This window comes from Fundulus heteroclitus, chromosome 17 (genome assembly GCF_011125445.2).
Source record: "Fundulus heteroclitus isolate FHET01 chromosome 17, MU-UCD_Fhet_4.1, whole genome shotgun sequence".
In the NCBI taxonomy this organism is placed as follows: Eukaryota; Metazoa; Chordata; class Actinopteri; order Cyprinodontiformes; family Fundulidae; genus Fundulus; species Fundulus heteroclitus.
The window spans coordinates 16023409-16038683 of NC_046377.1; the positions used below are offsets into that span (position 1 = coordinate 16023409).

At 41.7% G+C, this 15275-nt stretch overlaps 1 protein-coding gene across 2 annotated transcripts; it reads right to left on the reverse strand.

Annotated features, from left to right (window-relative positions):
* Positions 1-26: 26 nt before the first annotated feature.
* scyl2 (SCY1 like pseudokinase 2) lies at positions 27-14829 on the reverse strand. Of its 2 annotated transcripts, XM_021320106.2 has the most exons (19): positions 14681-14829; positions 12309-12505; positions 12060-12217; positions 11702-11846; positions 10972-11121; positions 9296-9517; positions 9078-9194; positions 8859-8984; positions 8576-8752; positions 7653-7664; positions 7321-7443; positions 5911-6024; positions 5670-5802; positions 5451-5569; positions 5264-5364; positions 5101-5170; positions 4930-5007; positions 3559-3681; positions 27-3469 (listed from the first exon to the last, which is right to left on the reverse strand). In XM_021320106.2, exons 2-19 carry the CDS (start codon positions 12483-12485, stop codon positions 2900-2902), a joined length of 2715 nt encoding a protein of 904 aa, XP_021175781.2. In that variant the 5' UTR covers positions 12486-12505; positions 14681-14829; the 3' UTR covers positions 27-2899. The 2 variants fall into 2 exon arrangements, with proteins under 2 accessions (XP_021175781.2, XP_012725173.2); XM_012869719.3 differs by lacking the exon at positions 7653-7664.
* Between the last annotated feature and the right edge of the window lie 446 nt (positions 14830-15275).

A 15275-nucleotide genomic window follows, 5' to 3' on the forward strand; every position in this document is an offset into this window, starting at 1 on the left:
GAATAAAAAACACACAGTGCCTGTCGTTTGAGAATATTAGATTGTATGCTTTTATATATGTACAGATCTTCATGGAACCACCAGCACCTGGACACAAAACAAAGCTCACACTTCACATATAGGACAGCAGTAGTTTACAAACGATCCAATCAAAGACCTGGTTTCTGTTCGCTTTGGGGTTCTGCTACAACATGTGAAATAAACAACCACCACATCAACTTAGCCAAAACTGCCTCAGGTGGAAAGAGACGGTTAACAACGCAGAAATGAACAGAACCCGGAGAGCGAGGTTTATTTTTTGAAACACATTAAATAAAACGACAATCATCAGCAAAATCAGCGTGAGCAAGGTGCAGCTAAAAATACCCAAAATGTTTAATTCAGAGTGAATATATCCAGTCGTTGATCAAATCTGACAGAACAGTGAAGTTGCTGCAGGTCGGCAGAGAAAGGTACAGACACAAACGAGAGCTGGTTCCGACAAACAATTTGCACCCTCAAGAACCGAAAAGGATTATTGCACTCGACTCATCTAAGGCCTCATTCCCAAAATCGTAAAACAAAAAAACAAAAAAAGGATGCCAAGGACCTCATGGAGCTGTCCAGTTCCAAATTACTAGATAATTACACTTTTTTATTAACGCACAAGATCAGCAGATGCTGAAAAGTGCCAGAATAGGAATATATAGCCTTAGATTCTGATCCACAGTTTATGAGCAGAGATCATGTAAAAATAAGATATGATTGGTCAATAGAAAAAGTAAATATTTATTGATAAATTATTATTTTGTTAATTGATGTGGTCAGTGAAATGTAGCTAAGCAAGTCATACGCACTGTGACAATATAAATACCTTTGTGTAGGCATGAGTCGGCTAGCACTAGCAACGTACGCCAAGATATTAAAAAGGAACCGGTTCAATAATCGCTAAACTTTCCTATTATAATCTCCCCCTAGCAATGCTGGAGAAAGTGACGAGGCAAGCAGAGATTTTTTATTTTTATTATTTTGTATAGAGTGAGCAACACTTCCCTGACTTGTTGCTGAACACTAGCAGTCAGCTGGCTGAAAGCAGACTCCTTCACTTGAGACAAATTTGGCTGTTTGGAAATATTTCTGGCTGCAACAAACAAAGAAAGAAAGCCATAGTTTGGAAACTAAAGGAGCGCCGTCCAGCCTTGTTATTAAGGCTAAAACTGTTTTAAAACTACAGCTTTAAAAGTGGCACGTCTGTTGAGCATCTGACGAAGGCTGGCTACCACTGCAACTTAATAAATGTTACAGAAATCCACATTAGAGATCAGCTGCTAGCTATCCCTGATCTGTGATCGTAAATTCATCTCAATGCATCCTGGTTACAGTGATGACAACCATCAGTGTAGAAGTTGATACTTGGTAAAGAAGACAGTATCAGTGAGATGTTAAAACTAATTTCACAGGAAATCCAGAGATGCAAGGAACTATTTAAAAGGAAAACGTGTTTCCAACGGCATGTTTGGGGTTGGTACAGGCCATGAGAGCTAGAGAGAGCAAGACTTAGAGCAGATAACAAGAAGGCTGAACAAGTACAGGAAAGTTCCTCCGTTTTATCCCATCAGATGTTTGGATTTGGAAATGTTGGCAGCTTTTTGTGAACGCTCAGATTAAACTGGAAGGGGTTTACATTCTCTGGAATACCCAGTGAGATTGTTGCTTGAGTAACGCTAACCCTTTGAATCGCTAAAGCCTAAAATGTCAACTCTAATAAAAACGCTCAACAACTGCTGTTTCACACACACAGACAACACAACTAATTAACCATACAGTCAAAATTATATGGTCTCATTTTAGCAGCAGTAAGAACCGTCGTTGATTTTCCTGTTTTAACTAAAAGCGATTACACCCTTTATAATTTTTTTGCGTTAATAATAGCATGAGTATTCCCTCCCAGCCCATGCCTACCTGTGTAACAACCGAGCGCTGCTAAGCCTAAGACGTGTACCCTGGTAAGGCACGAGAACAAAAGCAGTGCGTCTTTCGCGCTGGGATTTCTTAGGACACGGCAGTAACAGCCACTCCACAGCGAGCCGACCCAGAGAGGAGAAATCGCTCTGCAATAACAGAAACTAGGAGATTTGCCTGCAAAGCTGATGAAATGGCAGCAAATGGTGGTCAGGAAAAGAAACGGAAATAGTTTTGGTCATGTTACAAAAGTATGGAGCCCAGGATTGTCCAAGTTGATCTTCAAAGAAACACACACACCATCACATGTGGGCGAAGTGAGGAAAGTTTGCATCTGAAACCGCTATTACGGGACACGCTGGACGCAGATCACTCGATTCTTTTCTGGGTCCAGCCGAGCCTACCTGAACTCAGACCCCTTGTTCCTCAGCCAAACACCTTGATCCCTTTTAAAACAAGCTCCAAAAATCCTAAAATACTCTCTGAAAGCACAGAAGCTTGACCGTGAACAGATGTAAAGTGAGCATACTGTGTTTTCTATGAAAATGAAAAAGAAAAAAAATCTTGTTCTTCAAGTAAAATATTCTCCTTCCATTCGGACAGTCTGGAATGAGCCAAATTTAAATTCATCTTGACCCAATATATTTGCCTGGGAAAGTAGAAAAAACAGTAGGAAACCCCCCCCCCCCCAGCATTGACAGACCGAAGCGAAGAAGTAACTAGTACCAACACCAAACTGTCGGTACGGGTTTAATCCTCCAGCAGAACGGGAGCACGACACGTAAAATTAGACCAGATTAAAAATACAAAAAACACCTCTTTTAAGTGCTCCACAATCATTCAGCGTCCTGCTCGGTGATAATTCAAAGCTCTTCTCCCCGCAGTCTGTGAAAGAATATACCTCGTCGTTTTCAGCCAAATAAGTCCTGCAGGTCATTGTTCACAGACGCGCTCTGTTTCACGCCGCTCGGGGCAGCGGCTGGTTGGGAAAAGTTCTGCGGGCTGAAGAAGGGTTGGCCTGCATGCCGAAGCCGCTGGGCACGCCCCCCATCCCGACGGCCCCGCCCTGCATCGGGGTCTGAGCGTTCTGACCTGGACCGAACTGACTCACCCAGGGGCTGCCGCCTCCCGCCGCCGCCGCCGCCGCCTGGGGGCCTATTTGATTGAGAGGGACTTTGGGCTTGTTGGGTGTAAACAGGTTGTCCAAGGCAGACATGTTGGGTGGTCTGTTCGTCAGTCCAGATGGTCCCTGATTCTGCGTAAGGGCCCCGAAGTTCGGGGTGCTGGTGGTGGAGGCCATTCCTCCGTAGAGGCCGGGGCCCGAGGGCCGCATGCCCATCCCGATGCCTCCCGTTTGGAAGCCCATGCCCGGGTTGAACCCGTTAGAGACCGGACCCACCATCGGAGCGGAGGAGGGGAAGCCGGACATGGTGGTGCCTTGCACTGGGGGAGGTCGCACCGGGCCCGCCAAGGACAGGCTGTTGAGAGACGTCATGCTGTTGAGCAGGCTGCTGGTCAGATCTTTAGTCTGCGATAAAGAGAGAGGAGAATTCAAATCCCAAGGCTTTTCGCTTATTTTTGGGTTTTTTTTGTTAAGGAAAATGTTTCTGGCGTCACCTGTGAGCTGCTGGAGGCGGCTGGTTTGATGGTCTGAGGAGCCAACGGCTGCTGGCTCCTCAGTTTAGCGGCCTGCTCCTGCTCCTTGGCCAGCCTTTGTTTCTCCTCCAGAGTCAGAGACACCTGGGAAAGCAGCAAGAGCGCAAGAAACGGAATGATTTACCAACGGAAATAAAAATAGAAACTGACCTGAACACATTTAATAGAAAGGTGAAACATTGGCTGAAAGAAAATCAAATATGTGAACATTGAGTCATTATGATTATGTTGGATGTGAGGTGTTGTTTTGTGTAATGTTGTTAGGATTGTGTAAAATGTTAATGGTTGTCTTTTATAATGTATTTTATATATGATTGTGCAATGTGAGCTACGTTTTAGGAAAATGTATCTTATAAAGGCCTGACTGGGGACTGGGGCTGCAAATTAGCCTATAGGCTAGAAACCTTTCATGCAACATATCTACACATTTTGTTATGGCTCTGCCTATCACAATTATAAATGTAATAATGTGCGCTGCATTGTCCCTGACAAATAAACTAAAAAAAAAAAAAAAAAAAAAAAAAAAAAAAGACCAGAAAGTAACCGGATCACAAACGGCTCGCTCCACATGTGCTGTCAACCGTTGTTCAAAGTTATTCATCTTTTACTGCAGCAATCTCACAACAACCATGTTAACTGGTTGTTTTTAACCAGCCAAACATTTCCTATAAAGGTAGGGCTGCATTGGATCAGAACAATATGGTGATTCTCACTGACTATACCAGTCATGATTAACCCAAATATTCTGACTTTTGCCTTTTCAAAATCTCCCCACCAACCTTTGATTGTAGTAACTTGACCAAACCGAATACACATCAGATGTTGTGGCATTACACACTGCAAAAAAGGGAACTAAAAGTAGGTAAAATCCTCTTGAAATTAGTGTATTTTTCATTGATTTGAGCTGGTAAATCAGACTATTTGCCAATGCAATAAGATTTCTGCACCTAAAATAAGAACAATTCATCTCCATCATCTTATTTCAAGTGCAGGATGTCTAATTATCTTATTTTAGGGGGTAGAAATTCCCATTCCATTGGCAAATAGTCTTATTTAGCTGCTCAAATCAAGGACAAATATACAAATTTTAAGAAAATTTTACTTACTTACTGGTGAAATGTCCAATCGGCAGAAAGGCATCGAATGAAGCAGGGGAGCCGATAACTGACTTTTCTGTTTGTTTTTTATCCCACTGAATACACGTAATCAGAGTATAGTCTTTAAGGGAGAGATTCTGGTACTTTGATAAAAGTTAAATTTCCTTCACGTTCTCTATGCTTACGCACTTTTCCCTGTAAGGAGAAAAATTGAAAGCTGAAGTCGTGTGTATACCCGATTAGGCTGTGAAGGTGTAGCAGCAGATCCATTTTCCTTCCCCTTAACACTCGTGCTGCCAAATATGTCGTCGATCTGACAATAAAGAGACAAGCAGCTCACACGTTTGCATACAGAATCTTATTGATGGTTCAGTGGTTTAAACGTCACAGTTAATCATTTTAATACCTGGTTTCCAGAGCTGGGAGTGTTTTTAATCTCTTCTGTTGAGCTAACTGGATTTGTGATGTTTAGACTCCTGTTGTAGAATAGGAAAGCAAAAACATTTAACATTATCAGCAATAAATATTCCCATTATAGCTGCAAAAATCCTAAATAAAGCGTGATTAACCTCTGCTGCTCCTGCATGATGTGCAGCTGCTCCAATTTGGTCTTGTGTTCAGCCTCCATGCGGTTCATCATATCACGGATTACCATCATAAAAGAGTTAAACTACGAGAAAGACCACATAAACCTGAGGTTAGACAAATAAAATACACGTTTTACGAAACACGTGCATGTGTCTGGAAGCAGTGTACCTGATTTAGATTGAGGTTATTGTCTATACTAAGAGAGACGAGGTGGGGCAAACTCTTTGTGGCGAGATGCTCTTTGGGGATGCCAAGCTTCTTGTGGGCAAAGGTGCATTTATAAATTCCTAAAATAAAAAAGGGGAAACAATTGATATAACAAATCCTTGATGTTTTTTAGGCTTGGAAGCATAAGACCGGTCATGAGTGTTGCTCTTGTTCGTTTACCCAAAATGCCCATCAGTACAGCCGGTTCTCTAGAGGGGATCTGTTGCAGGAAGGGAAGGATCTCGTCGATGACATACCACTTATCTAGATACTCCAAAATCTTTCCCATACACACCAGAGAGTTAACTCGCACCTACGCCAGAGGAACACGACAGGTAGATGAGCAAGCTTTAAAAACACAAACCAGGACTGAGACGGAAGAAACTAGCGGCGAGTGGCTGATGAAGATGAAAGGACTCACAGCGAGAGAGGACGTCTGCAGGCAGGCGGATTTGATGCGCGGGATGAGCGAATTCTTCATGGACGGGTAGTCGATCAGGTTGGCAAACGTTGGGATGATGTTCAAGCACAGCTCCTGCTCAGCCAAGCATGGGATGTTAGAGAATATGACAGTTTTATGACGGCAAGCACCACAGCCACACTCCCTGTTCTCTGGAGATAGACTGATTCCCCGAAATGTACAGAAAGGTTCCAAGACTTCTCTACAGGGTGCTTAAAATACAAACAGAAATGCTTTAAAAAATTGGCAACTGGTCTAAGAAAATTCCAAGCAATTCAAAGTGATGACGTCTAAAGCAAAAAAAAAAACAGCATCTGGTAGCTTAATAATCAGAAGATCATGAAAAGTAGTTTTTTTTATTTTTGGTTTCAAATTAAAAAAAAATATTATATCTATATAGCAGGGGTGACATACTCTTATCTATATTGGGTCATGAAGACATTCTTCCCTTGTGCGTGTATAGATTACACTTTTGATTTTATAATTTCATTCCAGTTCACATAAAAATGTTAAAGAATTCACAGTATTATAAAATTAGCACCCGTAGGCTCAGTTTAAACAGTTTATCTGCAAAAATAAAGTTGATATTGGGGTGAGTTACACATTCAAGTCTTGTTATTCTGCATCACTTTTTTTCCCTTTTGGACATTTCTGGGTTGTTTTAATGTATTGTGGGGAAAACTGACATCTAGTGGCGGGATGCTGTTACTACATAGTTTAAAAAAAATCCACATTAGCTACAGGAGACACAGTTTTAGCCACTTTATACACTTTAAAAGGATATACTCATCTACTTTATGACATGATATGCCTTTTTTGGCTCTTAAAGGCCGGATAAATTACCTTGGCGGGCCGGATTCAGCCCGCGGGCCTTGAGTTTGACACATTTGGTATATAGCCTTAAGTGTTTATGTCTGCTCATTTTTTATTAGGGGTTAGAGCTAAAGAAACCCCCTAATAATTTTTTAAAAGAATATTAAAATATTGAATACAATACAATAAGTGATTTTCTAAAGCAGAAATGTAATGTTATGGCCTGACCTGTGGTTCCCAACCCTGCCCTGCGTGTTTTAGATATGTCCCTGATTCAAACGACTGCATGAACCCTTCAGCAGCCATGAGGGGCTGCAGAAGCCTCTTAAAATCCCCATTCATACAAGTTAGGGGTGTGGCAGCAAGAAGCCACCTAAAACATGCAGGCTAGGGGAACTTGATTAAAACTTTTTAATAAAAATCATGTCTAATAAAATTATATTGTATGTGCATTTCACCTTTATTAATTGAACTACTGAAATAAATACAATTATTGACGATTTTCTTATTAGGATCCACCTGTAAATCTAAGCTTGGCAAAAGTTTTCCCATCTGTACCTGGATCTGTACTGAGGAAGCCTCCACAGCCCGGTACACCATGGGAAGCACGCTGTTCTTGATGTCATCCGGCGGCGTCTTAGTCAGAAGCAGGTCCATCTTTTGCAGGAATATTAGCAGGATCTGAACAGCACAAACACTCAGTCAGGAAGCCAAGAGTGGAAAAATCCACAGAACAGCAGCCTGCCTCTAACAGAACAGCATGGGGGTCGTTGGATGTGATCAGACAATATGACTTCAGGGAGTCTAGTGCAGATGTTAGTGCTAAAAACAACATGTCAAGCCTCTAGCTGGTGTGATGGAAGCATGTTCACCACAGAAAGACCACTCACCATATTACTAGCCTGAAGAGGCATGGAAAGAAAAATACAGAGAAAAGACTTGAGACGGATGCAGAAAACCCAAAGCAACATGCTCTTTAGTCACATTAAGTTTACAGTTTTAAACATGCATTTCATCCATCCAGCTTTTTCAGACAAATATGGCAAAACATTACGCATTTTACAGGATTCCAACACATTTCTATGACAAACCTCCATATTTTTCTAAACTAAAGACTCCCAGAGCTCACATTCTTGATATAAAGACAAAAAAAAAAAACTTCCAAATGATTAGTTGGCAGATATTTCTACAGTGCTAATGCTTTTAAAGAAGTAGTCCGTGAATAGACGGGTATTTCTGACTGTAGGGAATAAAATATGGAGTCAAGACTGTGTAGGAAGCCGGTTTACCGTATTTTTCGGACCATAAGGCGTACCGAATTATAAGGCGCATTCAATATTCTTCCTTAGTGTGTAATATCACTCCGCTCCTTCACGGACACAGCTCTCTATCTGTGTTTGTCGGGAGGACAGAGTAGTTGGACTACACTGCCCTGTTCCTAGCATAAGGCCAAAATAAATGTAACTTTTATATTGAATTAATTTACTAGGTTTATTGTTTGGACATTACAGTCAGGCAGTCTTGTAGACAGCCTGACTATCCAATCAGGTAGTGACACAGTGTAATGCTCCAAATATCCATTGAGCTTGTTGCTACCCAAAGTCACACTTACAAATCTTAACAGATTTTAAAGTGCATTGTACCACATAAACTCCATCACTAAGCACAACGGTAATCATATATAAGGCAAACAAACAATTTTTGAGAAAAATTTAAGGATTTTAAGTGCGCCTTATAGTCCGAAAAACACTGCAGATGTTTTAAAGAGTCGGGGTGCTCAAATACATGCAGCACGCAGGCCTGGCCGTTCTACCTGGAGAGGCTCCTGCTGTTTGAACACAGGCGTGAGGTCGGGCAGGATGAGGCGAACGTACTCCTCCTTGGTGCACTCCTCAGCGATAAGCAGCACGTTGGGCAGCACAAACGGAACCATGTCCGGGTTGACGAACTCCGAGGTCAACGCTGGCAATATGCGGTACACCACAACCCTCTGTGGGAGGGAGGGAGGGAAGACACTTTGAATTGTCATAATACTGTAACTGGCTGATTTTAAAGCCCATTTCCCATAAAAAAAAATGCCTTTAAAAGAAACGGACCTTTGGTAGCTTTGGCAGCACTTTTGGTAAACCTTTGTAGAACTGAGATTTCTGCAGGTTGTCCCTCTGGAAGAGGGTGTCAAAGTACTGCAGCGTTACCGCCCCGACGTCGTCGAAAAATGGAATCTACGTCGGACACAAAGATTAAAGCTGTCAGACAAGAACTTTATCAGCTGTCAATTTGTCTTGCAGCTTCACCGGCGGACTAAAAGAGCAAACCTTGGTCATCTGGTCCGCGTCGGGTCGAACGGTCGGGGAGACGCTGAGTAACATCTTGACGTGCTCCCGCACCTCTTCTGGGAGCTTACTCAGCAGTGCTGAATTCATGCTGCTCAGCTGCACGTTTAACAGAGAAAAATTAAATAAGAAAAGGCACTGAATAAAAATAACAGCCTACTTTTAATAAAACACACTTTCATATGTAGACCTGCACTCACCCGGTCCAGCTGCCTGCTGAAACTCTTAAAAATATCGTGCTTGTTGACTTGGATGACGGGTTTGCCTTCGTTGAAGACGGCGTGCATTACAACGCCGAGGGAGTACATGTCGGAGGCTGCGTCGCAGCTGACCGACAGGATGTACTCGGGGGCCAGGTACTCCGGGTTGGGGAGGCAGAGAGGTGGAAGGTTGGGCTCCCACTCTCTGCACGTGTACTTTAGCTGAAGGCAAGAGAAAACGCGGACGGAAATGTCAACGAGGAGGTCGATAAAAAGGTTATGTAGCTCCAAGCAGCTTACAAGCAGAATTATCTATACCAGGGGTGTCAAACTAATTTCTATATGGGGCCACTTTGGCATCATGAAGTCATTAAAAGGGCCGTTTGCATGTGTAGAGACGATACTTTTCATGTTAAAGTTTCATTCCAGTTCACACAGTAGTATAAAAAATGCACAGTAACATAAAAGTAGCACTCTTAGGCCCAGTTTATACAGTTTATCTGCAAAAAAGTTGATATTGGGGTGAGTTACACTTACAGGAGGCACAGTTTTAGCCACTTTATACACTATAAAAGGATATATGCCTTTTTTTTGGCTCTCGAGGGCCGGATAATTTACCTTAAAGGGCCAGATTTGGCCCGCGGGCATTGAGTTTGACACCTGTGACCTATACCATCAGTTTCCTGGAACATATGGTTTGCATGAATGAATGAATGGAATTTTATTTCAGACAATTAACAAATTTAACTAATAATAATAATAATAATAATAATAATAATAATAATAATAATAATAATAATAATAAATCTATATCTGAAATAAACCAATTTCAGAAATTCAATAATAAAAAATAAATCAATTTCAAAATTTTCCTCTAAATAAACTTGTCAGTATATTTACCCTGATATCTGACATTGATTATTGATTAATGCAAGTTGTCTGAAAAGGGGTATGAAGAAGTAAAACTTATATTTCATACCCCTTCTCCCTCTAATTGCACTTAAAGTAAAGCACAGCTCTATTCCCATAGCTCGTTGTCTTTGGGGATATTATTCTGTTGGGTCACCCAACGGCGTCTAAGTATCAGCCGTTTGACCCAAACTGTCAACCTCTGGAGATGTGGAATTTTTTAGGACGTGAAGAAACAACCCAAAAGATGACTAAGGCTCAAGCCTGCAATAAATTGGAAACACTTTGCTCGCTGGTGAACACGATGGAGGTAGCACCATGCTGAGGTTCAGTTTTTTTGGTGGAATAATGGAGACTTTCTTCCCTGAGCTAAATATAGCAACTCACAAGCTGAGATTTAGACACAAATGAATGTTCTGACAGGTCAAAAACTGCTTCGAAAATGGACACAGAAGGCAAATATTTACCTTCTACACTGAATCCTCACTTACCCTAATAAAAATGGTGGAACATGCTTAAAAACCTGGTCTGTGCCAGGAAACTAACAACTTTAAATAATATTTACCATTTCTGATAAGTAAAGGGCTCAAACATTCACACTAGGCTCAAGGTGCAAACTTTGCACCCAGGTTCTGCTTTTGAAACTCACTGAAGCGTCCAGTCAGTTATAATTTTACCCAGAGGAAAATCCTTTCAAATAAAAATCATTCAAAACACGAGATTGACGGCAACGACGCATCTAAGCTTCTGATCAGAAAGGAAGCTACCTCGGCGTCTGAAGGGTTGCTTGAGGAGATGCTGAAGTCAAAGCCCATGATCTTCCAGGCGCCGCTCTTATTGAGGATGATATTCTCTGGACACAAGTTACCGTGAACCATCTTAACCCCGCTGTGAAGAAAAGACAAACCCTCCGAGATCTGAAGGGACAGAACAAACAAAGCAAACCTTAGGCACACATGTTGCTCAATCAGGATAAGATCATACACAACGTGTCATGTCAATGCAAAAAAGTGAAATACGTTTATAAAAGAACTGAACTGGATTTAGCATAAGCCATCACTACAATGCTTTAATATCCAACCTCAAAGAAATATAGCAGTAAGACAGTATTAAAAAGCAATTTCAAGGCCCAAAAAGATGAAGAGCTAAGTAATTTTAGCAAAATAAAGCTAAATTGAGAGGATATAGCTCGGGAGGAAATGACCTGGTATTCCAACCTGTCAAACAGCATCACATTAATAACAGAAGAAAAGGCGAGGCTTGCCATTGATCTGGTTTTACTGGCTTTTGGACAAAACAGCAAGCAGGTGAGAGCTTATTAGGTCCACAGGAGAAGAAGAGAGGGTTCTGAAAGCTGCTCATTGAAATCCGTACATTAGGCCTGTAGATCATCAGGGCTGAAGATTTGTTGCACAAATAAAACTGACAACCTGGCGTCTCACAGGCCAAACGAACATCTAAAGCAAATGCTAAACTGATCAAATGATGCAGTCTCACCTGTAGTAAGCCATATTTGGTCTCCACATCATAGAGTTTGTATTCTTTGATGTCGTTGGGCACGGGGCTGGGCAGGTTGTCCCACTGGCCCAGAACGTTGGCCAGACTGGCAAACACTGGCTCTGTGCAGAACGCCAGGCAGTCTCTGGAGGCCAGATTAAACAAAAAAGAATAAAAAAAACAAATGTTTCTTATACACAACCATAATTTATCATCCTACGAGTCCCGATGAGCATTTGTTCACATACAACAAACATGCAAGAAGACAAATGAATTTGTTCTGGTATATTTTTTTTTAAATCGCTGCGACTCATGTCGTCTGTCCTTGATAACATCTTTGTCTATCTGTGGTAATCACCGTGACTCTTCCAGAGGATGCTGCACGGTCAGCAGGCGCGGGTGACGCAGTCTGGTCAGCTGCTGAACGCCTTTCTTCAGCGAATCGATGATCTGGTCCTTCTCAAACTTCTGATACTTGTCGATCATCTTCTTATCGAACACAAAAACAGCCACTTCCTGAGGAGCGACATGAAAACAGTGAGAGGGGATCGTTCTGCTCCAGGATCAATGAGGCCGAGCGCTCAGGAGGTCGTAAAGCCACACAGACCTGTTTGGTGGACTTCTTGGTGCCGTTATAGATCCTCCAGCAGAGGCCAGGACCTCCGCTCGCAATATGTCGGCCCACCTCGAATTCCCGCGTCACCGGGTTGCCCATGACAGCGCTGGTCACGTCCGCTGTCACTTTGGTGACGGTGCTTTTCAGCTTGTTCAACATCGACTCCATGTTCAGACTTGGCCCAGCAGCTGAGGCAACACAGGAACGGTTAACACCAACAACAGCCAAGCCATTTAAACGACGCGCAGACGGACGGATGGGGGAAATAATCGTTTTTCGCAGTGACTGAAAGAGACAGCTGCCGTCAGAGAAAATGGCTCCGCAATTCACGAGACAGGGGACTCGAAAACACCTGCGTGAAAATTTGCACATCAAAGCACCTTACAGAGTTAAGGCTCTCTTTCAAAAAATACAGCAGCAACAAGGAGCATGCTGGGTTGAGGTAAGTTAAACTGCACAACGACGTGGCGATGAAACACTGTTTCTACAGTCTCCTAAAGAGGTTGAAACACGTTTAGTGGTTTGATTTGCGACACAAGATAGTCAGTTTCTACTGTCCTGGATTGAAGAGATGAGGTCACATTCTCTGTTCTAGCCTTCCTGTGGTTTAAAGACCTTTTGATGAGAAGCCTAACGAAGCATCGGCGTCTGTGGATCTGGAGCAGAGCACTAATGGCACCGTCTCTCCCCGACCTATTTCCGCACACTGCTGGCCAGCTAAGAGAAAGCTCTCACCCTTATCCATGGTTTACAAGACGGACATTTCTGGCTGCTTGGAAATACTGCTGATCGCTCTAAAAACGGCCCGTTGTGGTGTGGAAGGTAGAGGTCAGCACAGCTCATGGTAACACCAGTTTGTAAATTTGTGTTATCAAGCGATAAGTAGGACGTCCGTAAGGAATCAGCCTGCAGAGGTCTACCGGACGAGACAGCCCAAACAATTAATCAGCCATTTTCTGTTTAACTGGATTATTTAAGTCAATATTTTTGCTACGGTATACTTATTAAAATCTAAATAATAAATAAATAAATATTACAGAAAACATCACTCTACCAGTAACAATTAATCTGTAATGGTTGCAGAACTGTTGCTGGTCTTAAGCTAGCATAAGGCTGGACGATAAGTCAATAACAATACATATGGATCGATAGACGTAAATTCGATAATAGAGAAAAGGGTCAATAAAAAGTTATATAGAACAGTTTTCCATCTATATGCATTCCAGCCGTGTAGGTTAATATTACAGTCACTACATCCTCCCAACCAATCACAACGCAGACCCAGGGACGCTCCTCCGCCTTCAAAGAGTTCAGAAGGACACGCTTTCTTTTTTAGGTTTTTAAAAACTTGTAGTTTTGGTAAAAAGTTGGCTGAATAAGTGAGTTTGAATTCAGTGTTTGTGTGTTCAGTATATAAAAATGGTCAGGGCTAGCATTTAAAACATATGTATTCAATTTGTTGATAATTATCGATATTGATCAATATGATTTCTATTTTATTGATACGCTTTTTCTTCTATTTCGTCCAGCCCTAGCATGGCTAGTCTATATTATGATCCAAAACAAACTCCCTGCTCTGTCAGATCAGTAGAGACGGGTTTCAATCCCATGCTGTGTTCATCCCATATCCATGTCTTTAGGAAATTATCTATTGGTAAAATAATAAAAAGTAAACAGCTGCCCGATGGGGATTCTCTCAGCATGATTCACAATCAGTGTTCACAAGTTATTTGGGTTTCAAAAGGGTCAACGACACATTTACTCTGGTAGATTTTGTGTGTGAATGTTCTGCAGTTATTTTACAGACGAATTGAACCCAAGTTTCTCGTCCAGGCTGCTAAACGGGGTGTCCATTTTAAAGGCAACGAGCAGACCGAGATCTCCTTTAACCACCTGCAGACACTTCCTTACGAGACACGGCAGATATTGTTTAAAACAAGGCACAAAAACATGGCTAAGCTACGCAAGTTCTTGCTGAAATGAAAATAAATCAAACCAGGTTTCAGTTTTTAGTTAAAAAAGCAGGCGTTTCATGTTGTTTCCCTTTAACAGGCAGGTCGGATTGGGAAATATCTTGGGGTTAGCCAAATTAGCCGTCTTGTTTAGCCTTAACGCAAACGTCTATTCTAGCATTTATACTCGCAAAAATGCATCTGCTGAAACCTTCCTCTAGTCTGAGATACAACCCGTCAGCTGACATTATTTTTACGGAATGCTGTCAACAATTAAAAGGTATCTGGCCAAAAGAGACTCAAGCTAACAAACTAGCCGCCAGTTTTGCGCAAGTAAACAGCGGCGTTACAATAAAAAAACGACACTTTTCACCCAAAATGTGCCTCTTCACAACCCCCCAAACTACTTACCGTAAAAAACGAAAGGGACTCTCAGCTTTCAGGCTGATGAGAAATGGATTACATGCACCGCTGCTATCAGTAAAGGCTGTGAAACACAGCCCCCATGTCTTATTCCAGCAGCATACGAAATGAGTTAGCTTAGCAGGCTAGGAAGACGACAGCGCTTACTTCCGGGTTGTTTTGCCAGTCGCGTCAGGTGACCCTACGTCACAGTTTTTAAAACCTTTTTCCGCATTAGTCAGCGTTAGTCTTCAAAAAACAAATAGATAAAATAAAAATAGTTAGCTTAAATGTCACTGGCAGAAAACCTAAGACCCGACTTTATAGATATTTTGAATTCTGTAACCTTTTTCAGTTTTCACAGCACATTAAAAAACAATTAAAATATCCATTATATTATTTGTGATTTGTGTCAAGCTGAAGAAAGTTTTGAAATGTTATAATTCAGTGCCTTGCATTTTATCTGATAAACCAACAAAAAATAGCTTGGACATGTGACGTGGTTTGTAGGGTTTCCAATTTGTTTAACAAATAAAATATAAACTGGAGGGAAGCATTATTTTCCACACTTATAATCTCATCACATAAAACCCTTCTAAAAATA

Coding starts and splice junctions, on each gene's coding strand:
- scyl2 (XM_021320106.2), bottom strand. CDS start 12,485: ATGGAGTCGATGTTGAACAAGCTGAAAAGCACCGTCACCAAAGTGACA. Junction 12,218..12,308: donor CCAAGAAGTCCACCAAACAG/GTCTGTGTGGCT, acceptor GTCGCTCCTCAG/GAAGTGGCTGTTTTTGTGTT. Junction 8,985..9,077: donor ACGCGGACCAGATGACCAAG/GTTTGCTCTTTT, acceptor TGTCCGACGTAG/ATTCCATTTTTCGACGACGT.